The sequence below is a fragment of the Ictidomys tridecemlineatus genome, chromosome 10 (genome assembly GCF_052094955.1).
Source record: "Ictidomys tridecemlineatus isolate mIctTri1 chromosome 10, mIctTri1.hap1, whole genome shotgun sequence".
In the NCBI taxonomy this organism is placed as follows: Eukaryota; Metazoa; Chordata; class Mammalia; order Rodentia; family Sciuridae; genus Ictidomys; species Ictidomys tridecemlineatus.
Genome location: NC_135486.1, coordinates 113,693,270 through 113,709,622, shown reverse-complemented (window position 1 = coordinate 113,709,622; position 16,353 = coordinate 113,693,270). Strand labels below are relative to the sequence as shown.

Here is a 16,353-nt window from a genome sequence, read left to right as displayed (position 1 = left end):
GCAGGTGTCTTTCAACACATGAATATATAAAGAAAATGTATACACACACACACACACACACAATGAAATATGACTCAGCCTTAAAGAAAAATAAAATGGCATTTACTGGTAAATGGATTTACCAGTAAATTTTTTTACCAGCAATATTATGTTAAGCAAAATAAGACAATCCCCCCAAACCAAATTTCAAATCTTTTCTCTGATATCTGGATGCTAATTCACAATAGAGAAGGGTATAGAAAAGAATAGAACTACTTTGGATTAAGTAGAAGTGTTGAAGGGAACAAAGTGGGTTTATGAGTAGGAAGTATAGTAGAATGGATCTCTTGGTTGTATATGATGTAGAGATACCTGGATTGTGTAATTATATATGCGCATAAAGTAATACTGTCTGATTCATTTTATTTTATTTTATTTTATTTATTTTATTTTGAGAGAGGGTCTATCTAAGTGGCATAGGGCTCAATGAATTTCTGAGGCTGGTTTTAAACTTGCAATCCTCCTTCCTCAGCTTCCAGAGTCTTGGAGATCACAGCAAGGAATAAGTTGTCTTACTGCTCAAGATAAATTAGGAAAGACTATACCAAAATAGGTGCTGTGGGACCTGGGTTTTGAAGGGTAAGCTGAAGTATTTTGTTAGGCACAAAAACATTCTAGGTGCAAATATTTATGTATAAATATATAGCTAAATATTTATGGATGTAGCTTGTTTTGATGAAGGTCTCATGTATTATCATGTCAGCAGCTATGGTGCCATGAACGCATAAGGCGATTAAGTGCTAATGGCTTTGCTTGAGTTCTCATAATATAATATAACGTTTGAAATTATTGATTACACAGTGATGTATTGATTTTTCCACCAAATATAAACTAAGCATACTACAGAAGTTCCAGGCCAGATATAAAATCTAGGTCTGGCCACTCACCCCCAAAATCAAATGCAAAGGGTAATTGTAAAAAGCAAGTAAAGTACTTTAATCTGTGTAGCCACCCCAGGAAGACATATTTTAGGCATGTCTTCAGGGTGCTGACTTGACCTGAAGGCTTTAATAGAATAAGAATTAGGGAAGTGGGGAAGAAATATGCATTATTAAGCAATCTTGCCCAAACTGTAGTCTCATAGATCACTATCTCAGTTCTAGCACTGTGAGGTGGCTCCTGAGAAGTCCTAATCACTTGAAAGGGGTAAATTTTTACTGCTCAGGATGTTCATCTACGAGACCTGGAATCCTAGAAGAGGCAATGTAGATGTCATGATATGATTCCTTTTGTTGAGGGAACAGTCTCTTCATAGTAATCTGTCTACAAGGCTCTGCCATTCCTGGAAAAAATTGAAAAATGAATAAGAAATTCTAGGCACAACTCTGGGGCTCTGAAAAAAAGCTACTTTAAAAGCTGACAATCAGGGCTGGGGCTATAGCTCAGTTTGTAGAGTGCTTGCCTTGCATGCACAAGGCTCTGGGTTCGATCCTCAGCACCAAAACAAACAAAACAAGACAAAATGAAACAAAAAAATCCCCCAAAAGGTGACAATCAAATGTTCCTTCAATCTTGCTTCAATCTTCAAGGTGGTATCAGATTAGATATATTTGGGGCTAAAAATTCTTATTTTGCTGGTTTTTAGATAAGCATGCCTTAAATAATTAACATGTCTTGTGCAAAGCTGTGTAGTCACAAATATTAGGTTAGTAAAGGATACCTATTAAAGGCAGAATGCCGAGATTTGTTCTGCTTTTAGTTACCCATTGGACAGCTGCTGGCCTCAAAGTTAATGAAATTACCAAAGGAAGTTTGTTTAAGTCAATGGTTTAAAAGATCAAATGAGGAGAGTGCATGATTCTTTGCCAACTGCAAAGAGGTCACCTGACCCCTCCAATTCCAGGAGATGCATAGGTGCCCTTTCCACTGGCTACATGCCTGGCCCCACCTCCTTTCCTAGCACATAAATTGGCTTCACTGAATTACAGCTTGACACATTTTGGCAAAAAAAAAGCCCACATAGAAAAAAAAAAAAACCAATTCAGAAGACAGAACTGCTGAAGAAAAGTGGTGATGGACCTGATCCCCAATTTTTCCATAGAGACCTGGATCCTCCTGGCTATCTTCCTGATGCTCCTATATCTGTGAGTAGTTGTCCATTATTCTCTTCTCTGTAACTCTGGAGGTGGGGACCTAATCATGTTCATCTTTCCCTTTTCTATTTGAAGATCAAAAGAGATGATGGAAATGAAATTTCTATAAACACGTAAAAAGTTCCTATTGAGCTTAAGCAGACCACTTGAGCTCCCTGCCCTCAAATCCATATTCCTGTGGATTGGGAAACTGGTGTTGAGATTTTTTTCTGGGTTTATCTGATTGGTTCTGTATTTGCATCTAGAGGAAGAAACCAGAATTCAGCATATACAGCTAAATAATAACTATTATAATATTCAGTGGGAACATCACTCCCTTTCAAACTTAGGGAATTCTGGGGACAACCAGTTTACTTGGGTTTTGTCTCTTTATCTTTTTGGATTTCTGCCTATTGCAGAAGACATGCAAGAGGACTATCCCCTGTTCATGTGGTGACTCCTGCCCCCTCTTGCCCCCAACACCATCTATACACCACACCAATTTCCCCACAGACTCCCTGGAAGGTTGACTGCATAATTCCCTCTTTTTATCCTGGCACTTCCCTCCCTTATAAAACTCAATTATTTCACCCTGAAATTCACAGAACTGTTTCCTTCTAAATGATAAGTGTCTAGAGCAGAGAATACCTGACAGAAATTTTAAGAAGTTTTATTGTTTCCTTTTGTATTATTTTTGCTCTCTCTGAGATATTAGCCTCATAAAGAGACTTATTTCCCCTCAATATAAAATCTTCTAGCAGCCTGAACAAAATCACAAAGCCAATTTGGGTTTACTTTTTTTTCTCTACACTCCAACATGAACTCATGAATGAATATCATCTAGTAGGGAAATTGCTTTTACTAATGGGATCCTGATATCATGAAGCAGAAGGAAAGAGGTTATTTTGAGTGTGGGTAGGAGAGATTCCACACAGGTCACATCTGACATTTGTCTCAATTTCATTCTTAAAAATAAGGAATCAAAATAGCATGAAAATGAAAATATAGATCTGGCTTTTATTCTATGAAAGAAAAAGTACTAATTCAGGGTGTTGTGGCAACATAATCTTCTCTCTGCAGAGATTTTCTAGTGAATCAATGTAGTTTAATTTTACTGTATGTAATGACAGGATTTGTAAAGAGTATGTGAAAACTATACTGCCTTAAACATTCTCCTCCAAAGAAGCAGCAAGTACTTATTCAACTGTCTGGAACACATTATGGGTTCTTATTTTATGTTGCATATTGTCTGCTCTGTCGCCAGGACTGTAACTGAATTTTGGAAGGTCATCTTCCATGTATCTAAAAGGAATTGCTGGTCATGTTGAGCTATTTAAACATGCCAGACTTTTCTCTTCTGTGCTACTATGGGGCAATCTTTGCAAGACTGGTTGTTTCGTGATTGAAGTAGCTGCCAGGAATCTCTTGTTCACCATTTTCCTTTCATCTATTATCAATGCTGATAGGGGTGAAGATTTTAGGATCCAGAAACCTCAGGCATGGGGCTTTTAACATGACACATCTGTGTTGCAGGTTGGCCAGCCCAAGGAAGCACCAGTCTTTGTGGGTTTTCATACAAGGAGAGTTGATGTGTAGAGGCAATAAACAAAACTATTTTGTGATTGACTGCCTTGGTAAACATGAACATGCCTGACTCTGTGCTGCCATCTGAGCATCACCAGTTGGAAGATCAGACTCAATGAGAGGAGGAATGGCCTGGAGATGATTCCTCAGTCATTTATTCCTCATAGAAGCACTAAGAGTATAAGGGAACTTGTGAACGTCTAGTGCGTTCGGGTCCCTGGGTAAGGGTCGCAAAATCACCGGGACACAGGGGATGCAGAGCCAAGGCAGCGATTGCAACTGCATGCTGAGGTTTATTTGCAAGTTCCTTTTATATTCTTTTTTAAATTTTTTTTATTGTTGGTTGTTCAAAACATTACATAGTTCTTGATATATCATATTTCACATTTTGATTCAAGTGGGTTATGAACTCCCATTTTACCCTGTATACAGCTTGCAGAATCACATCAGTTACACTTCCATTGATTTACATATTGATATACTCATGTCTGTTGTATTCTGCTGCCTTTCCTATCCTTTACTATCCCCTCTCCCCTCCCTTTTATATTCTTTTTCTAACAAAGCAAGCAATGCTTCAATAACATTTCATCTACATTGCCCAAATATCATGTCTCAGTGGGTGCACAGAGCTAAATTCAGATTGTTCCTGTTCATTTGATAAGTACCCTCCCAAAGTTATTTGTAGACATTATCTAATCCCCGAATGTACTGTTCCCAGGTCCAGTATGCAGAAAGCTTCTTCCTCTTGGCCAGACCATGCAGGACTTGTGAATTTGCGATAAAGGGAAGAGAACGTTTTCTCCTCCTAGCTGATGGCTTGCCTCAGCTGACCTTAATCACAGCTACAGCCCTTGCAAAAAGTCAGGCCTGAGGGAGCTAAACTCTGCACACTTAAACCCCAACAGGAACTCAGACTTCCTTCTTGCTCAAGTCACTTAGATTTTCTGACAATGGATTTGGGTGACACTCAACATGGCTCACATTGGTATGAAGCCAATGGAAGTCCTAGTTTTCTTAAATGTCACATTTGTCATTCAACAGAAATAAGAATACTATGACTGCTTCCAAGTATCCATGTGAAGTTAAATTTAAAGAAGGGCTGAATGCTGAACCAGAGACATGGCATAGAAAAAAGGAAAAGTATGAAAGGTTTATGTCCAAATTGCAAGAAACAATGTTACCATAGGTTCTCAGTGGACACTGTGCTTGAATGAATTTGGTTACCCAAAATCTCATAATGAAAGTCATGTCAAAGCATTGGCCCTTTTTTACTAGGAATCCTACGTTAAGGAAAGGTTAACATACCAAGTACACATAGCAACTGTGATGCCCTGGCAGAATGCCAGCCTGAACTTCTAAGGCACATTCAAGGCTGGGAATGTTTATTAAGAACAAACCCAATTATTGGGGCCCTGAAGACTCAAGTTCTTCTACCTAATCATTGTGCCTCTTGTGGCAGGAAGTTAGCTCTAAGTGGTGTTGGAAAACAGAATGTGCCCTTGGAGTTGTTCTTGTTATGTATCACCTACATGTTACCTAGCTCACTGCCTGGTCCAGTTTCTGAGTCAGAGACTGGTCAGGCCCTTATCTATAGAATGACAATCAGGGTGACCTGGCTTTCTATTTCACTTTATAGATATGGAACCTATTCTCATGGGCTATTTAAGAAGCTGGGAATACCTGGGCCAACACCTCTGCCTTTATTTGGAACTCTTCTGTACTACCGCAAGGTGAGTGTGCTTGAGCTCCCTCTATTTTTTCTCCTGAGTACAAATGCCAGTTTAGTGCCATCAGTAAAAATGTTCATCTTCAGGAGAAATTTAGTAGTTTTTATTCTTTGAGAAACCATGTTCAGGCACCTCCTGGAGCATGGCCAGGTTTTCCCTGGAGCTCTGATGTCAACTCTTCAAGAGCCTCAGTGGAACAGCTTGGATCTCGGGTACATCTGCATTTGATCTTCATGATGTTGTTCAGACTTTGAATTCATCATAAAAAAGATGTTTAACTTGCTGGGTGCACATTTCCAGGAAGATTATATTGTGCTTAGTATTTGAGCAAGAAGTCTGTAAAAGAGGGCATGGTAAACACCTTCAAACACTCCTATTCTTCGCAAGATCTCATGAGTCCCTTTGTAAATAAAAAATACTCATTAATGTCTTTGAAACTACAGTTTCTGAAGTACCCCAAGCATTCATAAGTTGATAATTTGCACATATTTAATTTTTGAATGTGCAAATACCCTGTGGTTATTTACATGGCTTCACCCAAGTTTTACTTCTTGTGACATATTTGAAGGATTTACCAGATGAAACAACAGCATTCTGCATTTCTTCTTATCATTCAAAGAGAACACCCTAGCAGTGAGTCTTAGCAACGAATAAGTATGAATGGGATAAGGTAGCCCTTGTCTATGGATTTCACATAATTAAAGATGTGTATTGTTTTTTAACAAAGGCAGTATAACATATAAAATGAGCAGTAATCACATGATTTAAAAAAATTAAAACTTAAGTTAACTGAATGGAATGTAACATGTTCCACAAGAAATGTGAATTTTCAACAAGCTTTTGTCATTAACCCATTTAGATATCTGACTCAGGGCCTGACTACTGACAGTAATTCATGAGCTCAAAACCAAAGCCAGAAAAATAGGCTACACTCTGCTCAGATTATCTCTTCCGAACACTGAGACTTATTTATCATACTCTAATTCTATAATTTTGAGCAGAATTATAGATCCCCCTGAGAATTATAGACCCCCTGAGCCTCTGAGAATTCCATTCTGCTATTCCTGCTGAAAATGCATTATTTCCTATTCACGCTTTCCAGATCAACAGTATACTAGACAGGCTGTAAGATCTACATAATTTAGGGTCTCCCTGTGCATCATGAAAACATCATCCCTGAAACATAGAAATAGGAAGATTACTTTTGAAGTGTTAGAAGAAAAAACTTAGAGAAAGTACTTAAGGCATCTCTCCATCTTTTCCACGTTGAGCTGGAAAAATGGAAGGTGACTCCATTTTGACAATCCTTACTTACTCTTTCTCACTCCACAACATGCATAAGAATCACTGTTGTGCTTGTGGTATCCCTCAGAAGCTCATGTGTGAGGCAATGAAAGAAATTTCAGAAATAAAGTGATTTAATTGTGAAAGCCTTAATTTACACTATTTCCTCAGTAACGATTAACTGGGGGCAACTGTAAGCAGGTAGGGTGTTGGTGGAAGAGGTGGGTCACTGGGGGCCTGGCTTCAGGGCATACATTTTGTCCCTGGTTAGTGGAGTTTCTGTCTGCTTCCTGACGCCACGTCCTGAGCTGCTTTATTCCTTCACACTCTTCTGTCATGTTATTCTGCCTCACCACAGACCACAGCAACAGAGGAAGCGATGTATGAACTGAGACCTCTGAAAATGTGAGCCCAGTAAATCTTAGTTTTCTACATGGTTCTTATCAGGGTCACAGTAGTGAAATAGCCAGCTAAACTACTCACATCAACATGGTCAACTTAGAGGTGACTAGTGCCTTGAACTTCCTCATTTCCCCCATATTCTAGGGAGATTCATGAGAGAAATGAAAAAAGATCTGGGGAAAAATGAGTGAAGTGGCCTTAAAAATGTCCATGGGAAACTCACTCACTTTCTCTCAGCTTTGATTTTTTCACATCCAGGTGGAGGGAATGATTCAAAGTTGACAGGATTTTAGAAATAGTCCATGCACATGAGAAAATGATACAGAAAACTAGACTTGCTTCATATACATACTAGAGGACAACTAGTGAAACTGTGGCACACACTTGTAGTCCCAATGACTCTGGAGGCTGAGGCAGGAGAATCACAAATTCAACGTCATTATAGTAAACAAAAAGAAGAGGATAATTTCTTCAATATGTACAATACTTCAAGAAAATTCAAGATGGCCTCTAAATTCCCTTTTCTAATATGCCGCAGTCTCGCTGGGCACAAATTAACCAAGCCGTCACAAAGCCTTGTAGGTTCAAACAGCAACTCTTTATTCCCGAACTTTCACCGGCACTCTACACACACTTCCCAAGAACACACTCCCTCCACAGGGCTCCAGGCAGCCAATTCTCTCTGAACCCCTAGAGAACTCGAGGGAAACTCCAAAGTAGCGAGTGCCAGAGGCAGTAGGGTCCGCCCTAATCCCAGAGCAGGGTCATCTTTTAACCATTCCCTCTAGCAAAATGCCAGGCATCATTCTGACTAAACTCTGGCTCTCAACATTAATATCCCATTTATTTTCTCTTCTTTGCCTTTGGATGTCTTAGAATAAGAGCATCCCTCTAACTGCCAGTGATGACCATATTTCAATCTGATTTCAAGGGATTCTAATCATTTGTTCCTGAATTAAAAGCAGGGTTCAATATTTTCAAAATAACAATATAAATTCTCTTGTTTCTCCACCAAGGGTTTTTGGCAGTATGATGTTCAATGTCATGAAAAGTATGGGAAAATGTGGGGGTGAATATTTTGGAAACTTCTCTTGGGTAGACTTGTTGGATGAGGCACTCCAGGGCAAGACGACAATGCCAGCCCAGAGCTATTACTGTGAATTAATTACATAAAGCTTTTAGAGGCTCCTCCTCCTACCAAAAGTCCCATATTTCACCAGGTGTCAAGGTTCATGGCCAAGAATGTCATATTTTGACTTTTTTTCTCAGTCTCTGATGACCCAAAAACTCTTGGCCTCACCTTCTCTCCAGTGCTCAGCCTCTACACCCTTTTCAATTTTGTCTTCATTAGGAGCCTTTAATACTGCATAGGAGGCATTAAGTCAGAACTTTTTAAAATGTGCATGGCTTTATCTCCTTTCAAGATTACCACATTTAATAAAAGTGACCTTTATATAAATTTGGGGGTTATTATGTACATTTGAAAGAAAATCTGAGAGAGAGATGAACAGATTGGAAAATAATTTGACCTCTGCTTTCTTTTATTTTAACTTTCTCTGCAAGTGTAAAGTCTTGGGAATTTCATTTGTTTTTCCCTGTCAATTAGGAGTTTTCAATAGAAGTGTACACAGAGATTTCTCTGCCTACCTCATTCTACTGACTTTGAAGAATAGATGGCCAGTACATTTTAAACCACTATGTTTCCATGACCTTGTGTACTTCATAATCTGCTAGGGTGACATCAGCTAATTTCAGCAGCCATTTTCTCAATAGTGCTTGGTGAAAGCAGCTCCAGAGGTATTATTGTAGTTCTTGTGTTCTATAAGCAAGTGGGAGATGGCTTTGCCTCTTCTTCCCTTTTCATCTCTCATCAAGTCCTCAAACCTGCAGAGCTGGCCACATCATCCTGCCTAACTTGTGTGGCCCATAAAGGCCATTTTTTTGAGTGGAAAGAACATACATGACTGAGTCCCCACTGATACAACCCCAGCTGTCTCTTGCATCTTAAGCACTTGTAAGAACTTAATAATTTACTTGTCTATTTTTTCTAATTTAATATCCTTTTACATCAGAAGAAACAATTAAAGCATAAAAGAAGAACCTTCAGAAATGGATAAAATCTTTGCCTCTTGCACTAAATTTATGGTGTTAATATTCAAAATATACAAACAACCAAATAAGCTTAACACCAAAAAATCAAGTAACCCAATCAATAAATGGGCAAAAAAGCTGGTAAGACCCTTCTCAAAAGAAGAAATACAAACGATCAATTAATATATGAAAAATGTTCAACATATCTAGCAATTAGAGAAGTGCAGATTAAAACTGCACTGATTATGAAATATTTTTAAATACAAAAATTATTGGAGAATGAGATAGAAAACATGTACACACCATTTAGACATCTCCAATCAGGCTCTTCTTATAAATTTTTTTTTTCATTTTTAAATATCTCTTCCCTGCTTCAGTTACATGATCTTCATTTTATATGGCCAGAATCTTATTGTGTGTCATCACCTACCTTGAACTTGTATCTAGTGTCACTGTACATTCTACAGTCAGGCATATGGATTATGGAATATCAGTTAAGATTTCTGGGTGTTGCTCCAACTGAAAAATATGGCTTAGTAGGTTTAATGAGCTCTTCTTTACCAACACAGATTGTATCATGGTCAACAGCCTGTGTTGGTTATTACGGATCCAGAGATGATTAAAACAGTGCTGGTGAAAGAACATTATTCTGTTTTTACAAATCTGTCAGTAAGCATTCATTTTTGTAAATCTCTTTTTTTTATTGATTTTTTAAAAAAAAACATGACAGCAGAATGCGTTACAATTCTTATTACACATATGTAACACAATTTTTCATATCTATGGTTGTATATAAAGTATGTTGACACCAATTAATGTCTTCATACATGTACTTTGGATAATGATGTGTATCACATTGCATCATTTTTGCTAACCCCGTCCCTTTCTTTTCCTTGCAACGCATTTGCCCTATCTAGAGTTCATCCATTTCTCCCATGCTCACCATCCCTAACCGACTATTAATCAGCTTCCTTATATCAGAGAAAACATTCGAGCATTTGTTTTTCTTGGGGGGGGGGATTTGTTAACTTCACTTAGCATTATCTTCCCAGTGCTATTCATTTACCTACAAATGCCATGATTTCATTCTCTTTTATTGTGGAGTAAAATTCCATTGTGCATATATTCCCACCCCTTTATTTATCCTTTAATCCACTGAAGAGCATCTAGGTTGGTTCTACAGTTTAGCTATTATGAATTGTGCTGCTATAAACACTGATGTGGCTGTGTCCCTTTAGCATGCTGATTTTAAGTCCATTGGGTATAGACCAAGGAGAGGGACAGCTGGGTCAAATGATGGTTCCATTTCCAAATTTCCAAGAAATATCCATACTACTTTCCATATTGGCTACACCAACTTGCAATCCCACCAACAATGGATGACTGTGCCTTATTCTCCCCATGCTTGCCAACATTCATTGTTGTTTATCTTCATAATAATAGCCGTTCTGACTGGAGTGACTTGATAATGGTTTTGATTTGCATTTCTCTGATTGCTAGAGATGATGAATAGTTTTTCATATATTTGTTGATTGAGTGTATGTCATTCTCTGTGAAATGTATGCTCAGGTTATTTTAAAAAAATACAAATATTTGTTGATTAAATTTGTGTCTTGGAGTAATCACAGCTTCACAGAAATTTGCTCCAAAACTTTTCAGGGAGGTTTCATATAACTTTTCTTCTGTTTTTCCCAATAGAAGTGCTTTGAATATCATATTACTTATCTCTGAATGTAGTCTATTCTTGTTACTAGAGTAACCAGAAATTGACATCGATACAATCCATAGAACTTATTTAGATTTCACCAGTTTTATGTGCCCAGTATATGTGTGCCTATGTACATTTGGGCAAAATTGCTGCTGTGGATAAATCCATATAATCATCAGCTTTCTTGGGACATAGTGATCCCCAAGGCTCCTTCTTGCTAGTCTTTTGAAGTCCTGATAAGTCACTTGACTTTTCCTCTTAACAGGGTCTCCATAAGAGCAAATATTGTCTTTTATGGGGGAGGCTAATACATGAAAAGCTTTGCCTCTGACTTCTATGTTGTTCTTTTTTCTCTCCTAAAAGTTATAGACTTTACAATTTACATAAAAACCTATGATCTATGTCATGCTCATTGTAAAACATGGTGAGGGTTTATTTGTTGTTGTTGTCTTGTTTTGTTGGCCTGTGGCTGTCCAGTTGTTTCAGTACCATCTTTAGAAAGACTGTCCTCCCTCTGATCATTCTGTTTTCATCATTGTCAAGCATCCATTTGGGCTGATACTGTGTGTCTACTTCTCACTCTGATTTATTTTCGTTGTGCCTGTGCTCTTCTCTCCATCGTGATTTTTCTTGCAATGAGTCTCATTACCATCTTAAGTACCTACCTTGGAGGATGGTGACTATGTTAATAAAGCAAAGGAAAAAATATGTTATCATCCTGGAACCAGGGTTGTATGGTTCAGTGGTAAAGTGCTTGCCTAACATGTTTAAATTCCTGGGTTCAGTCCCCTGCACCACATAAAAAAAATAAATAAAATAAAGGTATTGTGTCCTTCTACAACTATATATATATTTTAACCAAGAAGTTACCATCTTAACTTTTCTATGCATGCATTTTCCCCAAAAATATGTGACACCTCATCTGAGGAAATCCCTAGTGTTATTATCAGAACAGGTCAGACTAGTGGCCTCTCTCAGTGGGTTTTATTGTAAGGACCTGGCCTTTGCCTCTGGCTTGTTGGTTTTTCTGATGACTTCATAGCCTCAGAATGCTGAGCTGACTTCTCAAACTCCTGTCTCCTGGTATGTTAAGTTAGCATTAGAGAATATCATACTGTTTAACTCCTAATTTTCTGTTATGTTTGTTAACCTGCTAAGACTGACTCAATTTGTCTTTTTCACTCCCACTTTATTTATTTATTTATTTATTTATTTATTTATTTATTTATTTATTTATTTATCGAGAGAGACAGACAAACAGAGAGAGAGAGAGAGAGAGAGAGAGAGAGAGAGAGAGAGAGAGAGAGAGATTTAATATTTATTTTTTAGTTTTTGGCACACAACATCTTTGTTTGTATGTGGTGCTGAGGATCGAACCTGGGCCACACACATGCTAGGCGAGCGCGCCACCGCTTGAGCCACATCCCCAGCCCTCCTACTTTATTTACTTTGGTCCTTTAACTTTTCATACAAATTCAGAATAAGCTTGTCTGCAAAAACCCACTTGGTGAGATTTTGATAAGAATTCAATCAAATCTATAGATTAATTTGGAGAAAATCTGTTAATTTTCTGGGTTGAATCTTTCAATCCATGTTATGCTTCTCCATTTCTTTAGGTTTTCTTTAATATCTTTGATCAACATTTTATAGTCTTCAGCATAGTAATTCTGTATTTGTTTCTATATATGTTCCTAATGTGTTTCATTTTCTTTGGAGTGACAGTGAATAGTATTGTATTTTCAATGTTATTTTTACATTTCCCTTGTTGTTATGTAGAAATGTAGCTTGTTTTTGCATGTTAATACTGTATCTTACAACCTTGGTGAACCTATTTATTAGTTCTAGAAGTTTTAAAATATTCTTTGAGATTTTCCACATTGATAATTTTGTCCCCTGAATACAGGGTCACTCAGGTTCTTTCTTTCCAATTTTTATGCCTTTTTAAATACATTGTCCCATTGCTTGAGTAAAAATTTATAGTATGGTAATATTGGATAAGAATGATAAAAGTAGAAAACTTTAATTTGTTACTGATCTTAGGAGAATAGATTCACCATTACACCAGTAAATGTTATGTTAGCTGAAGGTCTTTGTTGTTGGTGTTGGGTTTTTTAGTATATACAGTCTCTTTCAGATTGAAGAAGTTTTTTTTTTCTTCCTAGTGTTTTGAGCTTTCATCATGAATGAGCACTGGATGTATACATTTATAAAGAAAACACAGTGTTGGAAGCTGAATGACAGGTTCCAGCAGGTTGGATTAACAGGCCAGTCTCAAGCTGGGAAAAATGATTATCTTTCCTTTTCCTTCTGTCCCTCCATGTTTGTGTAGTGGGGGATGATTCAAAAAATGTGCTTCCATATAATTGCATTATTTTTTCAGAATTGAGAATAAGTACCTTATCTTTTATGTTATTAGCTACTATTTTTAAGTGGCTATACCCTGGCATCCCTTGCAAGATATTCATGTTGTACATATATGGAAAAGCATAACTGGTCTGGGCAACCTAGTTTTCCAAGGTTATCTGGATGACTGTAATTAATCAGTTTTTTCTTGTGCTGCCTATATAGGATGCCCTAAGTCATAATGCTCTCTGTCTCCTGGGGGAACAGTTTACCTACCATGAGGGGGCTTTGTACTTACACAGCAGCTGTAATATAAATACTAAACACGCATCTGGTGGCTGGGTACCCCCTCTACCCTCACAAGGAAAGAAGAATTTGGGATAAAATTTATGGAGCATCTAGCACAGGACCTGCACCCTAGTAGACACTCAGTAAATAACTGATTAAAAAAACCGATGCCTGTTTAACAAGTTCTCTACAATGTGGAAACTTCCAAAACATACCTCATACAAAATGTCTTTTTCTTTGTGAACTTCAGGTAGTTTTGCCATTGGGATTTGTGCAAAAATCTCTCTTTGGAGCAAGGGATGAAGAGTGGAAGAGACTTCGAGTCTTGCTGTCACCAGTATTCTCCAATGGGAAACTCAAGGAGGTAATAAACTTAGAGGACTTTAGTTAGAAACTTAAATAAGGATTTGGGGATGTGACATACGTGAGAACATCATCATTTTCCAAAGAATATTCCACTAAGTTTGAAATTCCTAATTAAAAAAAAAACTAAAAGTAAATATCAGAAATATCAATAGAGTAGAAGAAAGGGAACAGAGGAAAGGAAGAGAGGAATGAAAGGGGAAGTATTGGGACTGAGATAGAACAAATTATTTTTCCATGCTTTTATAATTATTTCAAAAGGAAACATTGTTATGTATAAATAAAAAGAACTAATTAAAAGTTTCAAATCACCTTGTGCCTTTATGTTCTAGAAGAGATATTATTTGATTCATTATAAATATTTCATACTTTATAATCCTGGGAAAACCAGAGCCTCGGGGACTCAATTCTCCTCTAACTTTGGGTAGAGTTGTGTTTTGTGCTTAGATGATCCCCAACATTAACCAATATGGAGACTCATTGGTGAAGTACATGAGCCAGGAAGTGAAGAAAGGTAAGCCTGTCACTGTGAAAGAGTAAGTAGCAGGCAGCTCTGGGGTTCTGAGCTTTTTTAAGACCTTCCAGCACCCTGCCAGAGAACTGAAATTACCACTGTTGAGCTACCCCCTGACCAGACAAAAGTAAGTGTGTGGTGTCACAACCAAAATGGGACACCCAAGGAGGAGAGGCTTCTAGGATGAAGCAGGGTGCTGGGACATCTGTGTAAAAAAACAGAATTAGTTTATCTCCTTGATTATCAATGTGGATGTTATGTAAGTCAAAACACATGTTTTACGATGAAGAACATGATCACTAAGATGTTGAGGGTAGAGCCTAGGGAATGTTGAATGGGGGGAAGTTTCTGGTACCTACTGAGCAGGGATAGAAAGATATAACACAGGGCTAGGGTTGTAGTTCAGTGGCAGAACACTTGCCTAGCATGTGTAAGGCACTGAGTTTGATCCTCAGCACCACATAAAAATAAACTGATAAAATAAAGGCATGCTGTCCTCTACAACTAAGAAAAATTATTTAAAATTTTTAAAAAGAAAGATACAATGCAGGCTATAGAACAACAAATCTCTTTATGGCTGCACTGAGAATATCAGCAAAGTACAAAATATGAAATATTCTCACCACTTCTTTTTCCAGTCTCAACAGAGATAAGATCCTGAAAGGATATGGATTACAACTACCATATCATTTGTTGTATAAAATTGGTTATTTTGACCCATGAACAACCTCTGATACTGTCTTGGGAAATCTGAGAGAATATGTTCCACAAGTCGTGAGCTCATCCAAGTACATTTTGAAAAAATTTTCAATGTTTTAACTGAGGATATTCTTACTCATTCCCTTTTGCAAGATTCTGCCCTTGGGGCCACTTTGGGTCCTGGAGTGCGGGGCCACTTTGGGTCCTGGAGCGCAGGACCTCTCAGGAGCTGTAGCAATGGGTGCAGAGAAAAGGGGACAATGTTTCTGCCTCTCAGAACAGGGTGTTGCTTTTATGTGATGTACTAGAGAGGAATCAGCTCTGGGCACAGACTGTGCTTAGGCAGGACCTAGGTCAAGTTCACCTATCTTGGATCCCCTACCAGGAGTCAGTTATAACACCCTGGTCCTGCTTAAGCTCCATACTTAATCATCTTTTATCATCTACACTCCACTCACTGATGTAATTTATCTGATTATGGGTGTCTGTCTCTCTGTGACTGAACTCCTTGAGCTCACTACCCTTGTGTCCCTAACTCCCCTGGCACAGGGGCAGCTACCACATGGCATTTGATAGGATCATGGACTAGTCATTTGATCAACAGATATTTCTGATAGTGTGTGAATGTGCTCATATCACTTCTTCCAGCATGTGTAGTAGGAGAGTAAAGCAGTGCAGATTAAAATTTTACATTTCTTTCTCTACTCAGAATTTTGGGGAGCTACAGCATGGACGTTATTGTTAGCACATCTTTTGGAGTTAATGTCAATTCCCTCAACAATCCACAAGATCCATTTGTGAAAAAAGCCAAGAAGGTCCTTGGTTCAGATGATTTCCATCCAATTTTTCTTACAATTAGTATGTAAATCAACATTTCTTTTTTTCTTTTAAAATAACAATTTCATTAAGATATTATTTACATACTACATGATTCCTTAAAATGTAAAATTTTATAATTTTTAGCATGATAAATGATATGTGCAGCCCTCACCGTTGTCAAAACTCAGAAAACTCATTATCTTTAACTGTCAGTTTTCAATATCATTTACCTAAAACAAACACTACTGAATTTTCTATTCCTTTAGCTTTGCATATGATGTATACATTATAAAAATGGAGACATGGAATATGTGGTCTTATGTGGTGCAATTTGATATCATTTAGCATTTTTTTTCCAAGTGAAATATATATCAGTACTTCATGTTTATGGCCAAATAATATTCCATTGTATAGATATAC

At 37.6% G+C, this 16,353-nt stretch overlaps 1 protein-coding gene across 1 annotated transcript; it reads left to right on the top strand.

Annotated features, from left to right (window-relative positions):
* Positions 1-1,965: 1,965 nt before the first annotated feature.
* On the top strand, positions 1,966-15,995 carry LOC144367651 (lithocholate 6-beta-hydroxylase-like). The gene is made up of 5 exons (XM_078024769.1): positions 1,966-2,123; positions 5,332-5,425; positions 13,789-13,902; positions 14,349-14,437; positions 15,824-15,995. Exons 1-5 carry the CDS (start codon positions 2,053-2,055, stop codon positions 15,978-15,980), a joined length of 525 nt encoding a protein of 174 aa, XP_077880895.1. The 5' UTR covers positions 1,966-2,052; the 3' UTR covers positions 15,981-15,995.
* Positions 15,996-16,353: the final 358 nt, after the last annotated feature.